Raw genomic sequence first — 9,664 nt, forward strand, 5'->3', positions numbered from 1 at the left:
GGATTTGGCGGAGCTTTTCTAAGTTTTTAGTTAATTTTTCTTACAGACCCATTAAATATAACATGTATAGTTTATTAAACATTAGACATAGACCAATGTGCTCACTTTTCTTGAACTTAAAGGACTAAAACTGTTCAAATGATATTAAGGTGTTACTTTGAACTTACCCCAAACATAAGGGGCTTTGTTGTCATTTATTCTTTATTTTCGTGAAGAATAGAGAACCCATGGTATTACTTTGAACTTACCACAAACATAAGGTTTTTTTGGTCATTTTCTCTTTATTTTCGTGAAGAATAGAGAACCCAAACCCGCTTTATACCCGATCCATTAGTCTGTGGAGCGGCAACAAGATTCCCTCAATATTCTTGTGTTTAGGCGGTAGCAAAATTCTCAACATTCTTCCTGCTTTTCTGGCTTCATTGATTCTTCATTTTTTCTGTTCAAAAGGGTGTTGCTTTATAGGCTTTTTACATAATTTATTTTTATCAGTAATGGCGACGTTGGTACGATTAGTTGCTCGTAGTTTGAGGAGAAAGAACTTGTTCTCAATGTATTGCCCCGCTTCCACATTGCACTCCCACGCCACCAGTTTTGGTCAGTTTTAGCCTTATTCTCTTGCATAAAGAATTCTTTTTTTTTTCATATACTATTGTTTATTTACTGTCAATGATGATGATTTGGGTTGAGCTAAATTTAAGGAATGATGATTCATATCACCCAACCCAACTTGTTTGGAACTGAGGTTAGTTGTTGTTTTTGTATTGTTTATTTACTGTTGAATTTTGTGTATGCATATTTACATCTTCTATAATTTTTGTGGTTGTATGTGGGTTCATTATAAGGATTATTCTTATTTTCAAATGAATGTTACTGCGCAACTTGCTTATGCTTTCATCTAACTATGGAATGAAGACCCATATGATTTAGTTTTGGTGGGTTTTTATTGAGAAGGCGAATTTTTAGCCATAATGACTCTTGAACTTAGAAGAAGAGAACTTTTTTGAATGTATTGTTTCTGAGCATAGACAAAGCTTTCTCTTTTCTTTGATTTTTCTTTTTCAACCTTTTGGGTGGGAAGTATGAGTTTTTGCAGCTTTCTGCTGTTTGAGTTAGCCATTTCTTGAAGTTGATGACTAATATCTTTGGTAAATCACTTACATTTTCACTATTGGGAAGCACATGTAAACGGTAAAAAATATTTAGATGATTCTTGCATTAGGAAGTTGGATGACCAAAATTTGGAATTTTTAAACCATTATTAGCGAATAGATCGTCAAACTTTTCAAGACACAAGGCAGAAATTCAAGATGAAATTAAAAGAAATAGGAATGGAAGAAGGTTAACCTCCTTACTGCTGCCCCTTAAGGAGATGTGCTAAACAGAGTGATTGATGACTATGCAGAAGGTGGATTGTTATCCTCTATGTGTCCCTACTAAAGGTGAAAGGGTTATCAGCTAATGGGGTTATGTTGCATAAACTAATTTCCCAATCTTTCCATTGGTTGGTTGAAACAATCTCATGTCGACATTACTTTGAGATTTATATTTGTGTTTATGGTATAGTTAGGAATCTCAAGGTTTGCGTTCCAGGTATTAAGGAAGTACCAGAAGAAGAAAAGAGCAAGATGGTTGGGAATGTCTTTACCAGTGTTGCTTCAAACTATGATCTCATGAATGATCTAATGAGTTGTGGACTGCATCGTTTGTGGAAGGACAAGTTAGATCCCCACCCTAAGACAGGAAAAGTATCCGATTTGAAATGGAAACATTTCCTGATTATATCTTTGTTTCCTTCATTCTTTGTTTCTTGCCAGATTGGTTTCGAAGTTGAATCCATTTCCGGGAATGAAGCATCTTGATGTGGCTGGTGGAACAGGTGATGCTTTTGGTGTTGAACATTGATCTGTGCTATGTGATTATGTAAAGCTTGGATTAAAAAGAATGAAAGCATCATTGATTAGTGAGACTAGTGAACAAAAATGCTTTTAGCGGATCAGGAGAGGGTAGAAGTAAAAAAGTTTGTCTTAGAAAATTTTCTATTTTAATTTCAAATGGAGGAGCATTGCAAAAAGACCTGCATTTTATCTGCACCTTCTTTTCAGCTAACTATCTAGCTAGAATTTCTTGTCTTTATGGAAGTAAAGAATAGAATTATAAAGTTTGAACCCTGGAGTTGTCTGTCCATTTTTTTCGTTATTTCAATGAAATCTTTAGGGAGTACAGGCTCAGATGGAGAGAGCAAGCTGCCAGAGTCGATCCCCTGATGAAAGAAAAAGAGATGGTCGACTACTTTCTTCAAGCTCAAGAACCAACTTACTTTGGGCATTTGATCCGGCTGTGGGTAGGCCTTTTAATGATGTGGTAAAAATGGGAGAAATGGTAGAAGGTGGGCTAAAGTCTAGCAAGATCATGAGTTATTCTACTTTAAAAGCCACAACACAAGCAATTCAGAACGACACAGGAAGCTTGCCGGGTCAGAAGGAACACGATGATATTGCCATGGTTGTTTTAGAGTCACGACATGGACCAAAGGGTCTGCCTCACCAATATACCCAGCCTCAACTCCAACCCCAAACCTTTCCCCGAGCTCCACATAATTCACCTCAGTATTATCCTCCGAACAATATCCGGTCATCTGTCCAACCACTAGGTCACTCCCTATGGCGAGCGCCAGCACCGCATAATGCATTCTTGCCTTCACAACATTTTCGAGCACCCAACAACCCAAGAAAACAGGGGCGAGGAGGGGAACAAAGGCAAAGAAATAGTTTCACGCCAATTGGGGAGTCCTACACAATCTTGTTTGAAAAGTTAAAGCATTCTGGCCTGATTGAGCCGCTCCCCGGCTATACTCCAGACCCATATGCAAAAGGCTTTGATCCTACTGTACGATGCATGTACCACTCTAATGTCCAAGAGCATCATTGAAGATTGTCGTTCTTTGAAAAGGGAAATAGAAAGAATGATTCAAGAAGGGGTAATTGTGATCAATGACAGTGACATGGAGCATGTGAATCCTCTTGGGAACTTGCTAACTGATATTAATGATATTGTAGTTGTTAATGGTCTTGGCAATATTGATGCGGAACCCAGTGGCTAAGATGTCGTACTTGGTAGTTGGAAAGACGCTCCATCTCTTGTCTAGCTAGAGAGGAGTCTTGGTGGTTTATTTTGTTGTCATTTTTGTTGTCCGGGTTATTTTCAGGGTTGTAATCCGGATATTGTCTTGTGATTCAAACCATTCTATCCTTTTATTTTGCCTAGTTTGTTTTTAGTAGTAACTCGTTTAGTGTTGTCTAGGTTTGTTTCAGGGTTGTAACCCTAGTTTAGTTTGCTTGTTTTGTTGTTCAAACCTTTTCACCATCTGTCTAATGCAATTTTATGTTTCTGTTATTTCTAGCTATTTTTGTTTAGTTCTCTTTTCCTGTTGACTCTAGTGACATGACATGCACGCATAATTCCAAGCCTGGTCTTAAAAGTTAGTTTAATCATGAAGTAATGGAACAATTTTGAAGATGAAGGGACATTTGAGGGAAATAAGCAAAGGGATTTTGAGATCACTTCAAGCCCGAATTGTGTGAAACTGGGACAGATAGAACATAAAGAAATACTATTGAAACGCATCCTGCCGTATCAGGTTGAAGCTAAAGGCAAGTTTGCCCCTAATTGACATGGGCCGTTTGTGGTAGTGAGAGTATTGTCCAATGGAGCTTTGTATTCAACGGATGTAGAAAGCGAATGTGTGGATATGGTTATCAAGTTTGGTACAATCAAAAGATGTTACAAATGTTTTCCTTGATTTGTTTAATTGTGAAGTTTGCACTTGGCATGTTTTGGAGATTGGAATGACGAAGGCATTTAGTTCTGCTATCTAAACACTTTATCCTTCGTTACCCCTTTGAGCCTTATTTATTTTCTTTCATACCCCTCTTTCGGAATCAGTAGCAAAGATCAGGAACACAAGCGTGAAAGATAAGTAAAGGAAAAAGTGAAAAGAAAAGAATGAAAAGGGAGAGGAAAAAGAATGGAAAAAAAAAAAGAAAAAGGAAAAAAACAACAACAAAACAACAAAAAGAGAAAAGGAAGAAAGAAAACAAAAAGAAGGAAAGAAGAGAAAAGAAAAAGAAAAGAAAAATCACAACATACAAAGTAACTCCTATGTCATGAACTACGTTTGACCTGATTCCTTTTAAGGATACGTAGGTAGCCTCACAGTTCGGTCCCATCAAAATAAAAATCCAAAAGTCCCCAAGCAAGAAGCTAGGGCAGAAGTTGTGTTTGTTGTAAGAAGTCTGATTCCGAAAGTTGTAATTTTGAACCCATTTGAATTGTTTTGAGCCTTTGATATCCTTTGTTTCTAATCCTATCCAAAAACCCACGTTACGGTCCAAAGAAAAACCTTCCGATCAGTCTTCGAGAAATGTCAAGTCAAGCAAGGAGAGGTAATTCATATCAGAGGCAACACTCTGGTCCAAGAATGAGAGAGTCTTATTGGTGAAAACCCTCACGGGTACCGCAAGGCGATGAAAGCTGAGAGAAATAGAAAATGAGAGAGTCTTATTGGTAAAAAACTTCACGGGCACCATAATGCGACGGTGAGTTGAGAGAAAGACCAAAATGAGAGAGGCTTGATGGTGAAAACCTTTCGGGCACTACAAGTCGAATAAGGATTGTGAATCAGATGGGATACGCGGAGCATTGAAGCCCAATTTCACGACAAAAAGGTACGACAAGAGCTGAACATCAGATTTGCTTAACAGAATAGGCCGCAGGTGCATGTCATGGTCATTAGAGTTGGTATCCACATCCGATAGGTTTCTACTCTGTAGTTTTCTTGTTAGGAATCATCTCTTTCAATTGTCCTCTACTCTGTTCCTTTTGTCTTGTTTACTTCCTCTTCCTGAGTCTGTTTGGTCATAACAAGTGAAAAATGACTTCAAAATCTGCCACCAGCTTTCCAATTGCACAAAACGGAATCTGTTTAGCACATCAAAGTGTCATAAGTCCAGAATGAACAACAAGCGCACTGAGCTGGTAACAATCAACATGCTTTGGGATTCGTTTGAAATACAAAGGCTTGGTATATATCAATTCATGGACAATGCAACAGAATGAGGGCTAGGGTGACCGTATCAAAGGTATTTTCTGTGATAAGATTGACAAAAAGGGTGCTAAACCAGTGACAAACAAGATCTTCCAAGAAGAAATCGAAGTTATCATGGCTAGCGATAGCAATAGACCTCAAGGCCAGAGCCAGTGGTTTGAGTCAAGAAAGAACATCATACACACTGAGGTTGGTAACAATTAATATGCTTTGGGGATCATGTGAAACACAAAGGTTTGGTAGATGTCGGTTCAGGAGCAATGCAACAGATAGAAGGTATTGGGTTCGAACGAGAAGAGGTATTTTCTGGGTTAAAGTTTACAAAGGAAGTGGTTAGTCAAGGAACAAGCAGGGTCTTCGAATGGAAATCAGTTATCATGACAAGTGAAGGAGCAACAGACCTCAAGGTCAATGCCAGTGATTTAATCCAAGAAAGAACAACATACACACGAAGTGGGGGCAATGGACGTGCTTTGGGATTCATGTGAGACACAAAGGTTGGGTAGATGTCAGTTCATGAGCAATGCAACAAATAGAGGATATTGGGTCTGAACGGAGAACAGGTATTTTCAGTGATACAGATGACAGAGAAAGAGGTTAGTCAATAAACAAGCAAGGTCTTCGAGTGGAAATCAGTCATCATGGGAAGTGAAGGAGCAATCGCCCTCAAAGTCAAGGCCACAAACCAACCACCATGTTTAAACTCACAAGTTTTCTTTGTCTGAAACAGGGATGAAAGCTATATTCATATCAAAGCTTGGAAGCTGGAAATTTTCAGGTGTAATGCGCCAATTCAGCTTACGCAAAGGCTATTTAGAAGATCACACATCACCCCTAGGAGAAATACTGCCTAGTCTGGGTTTTCAAGTTATATTTTGTTGTAGGAGACACACTTCCTAAATTGAGATTTTACCCATAGGAGACGCACTTCTTAGTTTGAGTCATTGAAGTTTCAACCATAGGAGATGCACTTCCTAAGTTGATTTACACCTGTAGGAGACGCATTTCATAAATTGATAGTTCATTCATAGGAGACGCACTTCCTAGTTTGAGTCATTGAAGTTATACATGTAGGATACGCACTTCCTAAATTGATAGTTCATTCATAAGAGACGCACTTCCTAGTTTGAGTCATTGAAGTTTCACCCCTAGGAGACGCACTTCCTACGTTGATTTTCACCCATATGAGATGCACTTCCTAAATTGATAGTTCATTCATAGGAGACGTACTTCTTAGTTTGAGTCATTGAAGTTACACCTGTAGGAGACGCACTTCCTAAATTGATAATTCATTTATAGGAGATGCACTTCCTAAGTTGATTTTCACCCATAGGAGACGCACTTCCTAAATTGAGAGTTCATTCATAGGAGACGCACTTCCTAGTTTGAGTCATTGAAGTTTCACCCATAGGAGACACACTTCCTAGTTTGAGTCATTGAAGTTTCACCCCTAGGAGACGCACTTCTTAGTCTGGGTCTTTCAGGATACACCTGTAGGAGACGCATTTCCTAAATTGAGATTTCACCCCCTAGGAAATGCACTTCCTAGTTTGAGTCATTTAAGTTCGGCCCTAGGAGACGCACTTCCTAGTGTGGTTCATTGAAGTTTTACCTCTAGGAGACGCACTTCTTAATCAAGGTCTTTCAAGTTATTCTTCTAGGAGACGCACTTCCTAAATTGAGAGTTCATAGGAGACGCACTTCCTAGTTTTAGTCACTGAAATTTTCACCCCTAGGAGACGCACTTCCTAGTCTTGGTCATTTAAATTCACCCCTAGGAGACGCACTTCTTAGTCTTGGTCATTTGAATTCACCCGTAGGAGACGCACTTCCTAGTTTGGTTCATTCAGGTTTTATTTTAGTAGAGACATTTGCTAGGTCAAAGTTTCTTGGTTTTACTCGTATGAGACGCACATCCTAGTCTTGTCTTTAGTTTACTCTCATCATTGCATCAGTAGTATAAGTATAAAAATGCACACAGATATTGCAAGAAAATCTCCTAATAGAGTCCTGTTGGAAGTGGTAGGAATCTGCTTGCTCTTTGATATCTTCACCATTCTATTGTTACTTATGATTTATTCAGTTTAAATTTCGTGTTTTCCATTTAAGATCTAGTAGTTTATTATGTTCCAACAGTTATCTGTAACAAACTTGCTTCAAATTGCACGAAGGTGGTTGGTTTTAAAAATTGAATATAAATTTATGCCTATGCCTTAAGGGGTCGTTAGGTCTGAGGTATTACAAAATATAACAACAGTAATAAATCTTTGGATTATTTATTATGCATTTTATTATGAAGCGTTAATCCCAACTGGTTGATATCGACTATATGGATAATTTTCTTCCATTTTATTGTGTTTCTAGCTAAATGTGCAATGACTCTCAGAGATTTTAGGCTTATTGAGACAGACTCCATCCTTTTGCTATCTTTAATCATGTCACACCTACATACTAGTGTATCTCGAGGTCTGTGTACCATTTGAAGCTACCTTCATGTTATCCTCTACGTGTTCTGTTTGCAGCCCTCTGTCAGATGTATTCATTCTTAATTTGTCTATAACTGCACATTTATCTGTCATCCACATCTACATTACATTCATATTAGTGACCGAACATTCACCCCTCACCCCATATAATATTGTGGGTCTTTCAATTTATATCTCACTCATTTCCAATTTTTTCTCTTCCCTTTATCCTTGAGATTCATTTGTCCTATGGTCTTGTAATTTCTTAGATCTAAGTAAAAGATATTGCAGGTAGTGGGAGATTTCTTATGTGGCTTGCTAAAAGAAATTCTTCATCCAAGAATTTTCTGGGATTGGAAATTCGGCCTAAGGTATGTCGACAATAACCTTGTCTTGTTAAATATGCTTTCATTCTGTTTATATAGTAGTATTGTTCTCTGTTGGCTTCTGAAATGTGGTACTCATTGTTGAGACTATCTTTTCCTTGTACTCATTGTGGTAAACGAGCTGGGTCTGAAAAATGTGTAAGGCTTGAACAAGTCCAGATATTCCACTTAAGAAATGTTTATTGAAAACCTGTTAATGGATATCTAAATGCAGACATTTCATATCTACCAATGCCATGGTTTACTTCTTGTGCTGAAGAGTTGCGAAGATTATTCTTTCCAGTTGTGAAATAGGGTTCATCATGATTTATTAACAATAATTTGAAGCTAATTGCTACAGTGCTTGAAGATGATATTGTTCAAAGATTTTGCTGGAGAAAAAAATTGCCGCAAATGGAGTGGTTTAGGAAGTCCGTAGTTCAAGGAGAGAGATAATGATAGATGACACAGAATTAATTACTTAAAAACATGGAAATAATTTTCTGATGTGAGGAGCAAAAAGCTAGTTCAATTAAGAATGTGATGTTCGTGGTTGGTTGTATGTACCTTTGACTGAAAAGACTTGTGATCCATTTCCAAACTTGTGATTTTCTTTTCTTGATGTCACCACAAAATCATGATGTCAATTCAGGGGAAAAGCATACCACAATGCTTTAACATGTTGTTATTACTCTATTTATGGATAAAAGGGTCTACTATTACCTAACCTTGATGTTTTGCCCTAAATCCACTAAATTTTTGCTTTCCCTTTCAATTTGAGAGCAGTGTACCTGGCACAGAAGTAACGGTAGAGCCAGTAAATTGTTTGATAATAATATCTCGGTTGGCTTTTTTTTTTTTTTTTTTTTCTCCGAGTAAAATCCAGCTTCAAATTCCTTACAATCTATTCCATAAACGTACTGCACCTTCTTTTCATCTTATTTTATGTTTCTAAGAAAATAAAGCACTAAAATGAGCAGCCCTTATAATATCGCTGAGCATCATCTTTATTTTTTTGTTGCATTATTCCCCTTAACTTTATGGTTGATGGTTGACAGGTCTTTATACAATCAGATGTGCTCGACGTGGCAGTTGACATGAGGAATTATTTTGATGTGTCTGATAAACTTATGCATATAGATAGTGTTGATCCAAGTTTACCTTGTGATAGTGATGGATGGGTATTGAACAACCCAATGGGGATAAGGACCGAGAGGGAGATCCATGCAGAATTTGAAGGTTGCAAAATCTACAGAAGGGTTTACCAAAAAGTTCATTAATTTTCTGGTTCATAACTTGCTGTTGGGGAGTATGGGTCACACAGTTTTGCTCTTAGGGTGTGTTTGGTATAATGGAAAATATTTTCCGGTGGAAAATGTTTTCTTGGAAAATAAGTAGTAATCTTATTCATTTTCCGGTGTTTGGTACGCAAATTAAGGAAAATGACTTCTCAAGAGTATTCATAAATAATTTAGATATAATAAACATGAAGCCATAAACTTTCAAACCAACAACCTTCCGGATCACAAATTTCATAAACTTTTGAACCGCTAAACTTTCAAAATCGCGGAATTTTAAACCCGTAAACTTTATAATTTCTAAACCCGTAACCTTCCAAACACATAAACCTCCGAACTCACAATTTTGAAACTTGTAAAATTTTGAGCCTTTAAACCGATAAATAATAAAATTAAAATTGAAAAATATATTTTAAATTTTTTTTTTTG

The 9,664-nt window shown here is 37.3% G+C and overlaps 1 protein-coding gene across 2 annotated transcripts; it reads left to right on the plus strand.

The window, feature by feature from the left end:
• The first annotated feature begins 329 nt into the window (after nucleotides 1-329).
• Nucleotides 330-9,270, plus strand: LOC109220380 (ubiquinone/menaquinone biosynthesis C-methyltransferase UbiE-like). Of its 2 annotated transcripts, XM_019384844.1 has the most exons (5): nucleotides 330-597; nucleotides 1,594-1,720; nucleotides 1,818-1,879; nucleotides 7,864-7,943; nucleotides 8,996-9,270. In XM_019384844.1, exons 1-5 carry the CDS (start codon nucleotides 495-497, stop codon nucleotides 9,215-9,217), a joined length of 594 nt encoding a protein of 197 aa, XP_019240389.1. In that variant the 5' UTR covers nucleotides 330-494; the 3' UTR covers nucleotides 9,218-9,270. The 2 variants fall into 2 exon arrangements, with proteins under 2 accessions (XP_019240389.1, XP_019240387.1); XM_019384842.1 differs by lacking the exon at nucleotides 330-597 and having other exon boundaries at nucleotides 754-1,720.
• Nucleotides 9,271-9,664: the final 394 nt, after the last annotated feature.

The sequence above is a fragment of the Nicotiana attenuata genome, unplaced genomic scaffold, assembly GCF_001879085.1.
Source record: "Nicotiana attenuata strain UT unplaced genomic scaffold, NIATTr2, whole genome shotgun sequence".
Lineage (NCBI taxonomy): Eukaryota > Viridiplantae > Streptophyta > Magnoliopsida > Solanales > Solanaceae > Nicotiana > Nicotiana attenuata.

Bases quoted from the DNA above. Each gene is read 5' to 3' on its own strand.
- LOC109220380 (XM_019384842.1), top strand. From the start codon at position 1,470: ATGTTGCATAAACTAATTTCCCAATCTTTCCATTGGTTGGTTGAAACA. The intron at 1,721-1,817 runs GTTAGATCCCCA...GTTTCTTGCCAG, and splicing joins CATCGTTTGTGGAAGGACAA to ATTGGTTTCGAAGTTGAATC. The intron at 1,880-7,863 runs GTGATGCTTTTG...AAGATATTGCAG, and splicing joins TGATGTGGCTGGTGGAACAG to GTAGTGGGAGATTTCTTATG.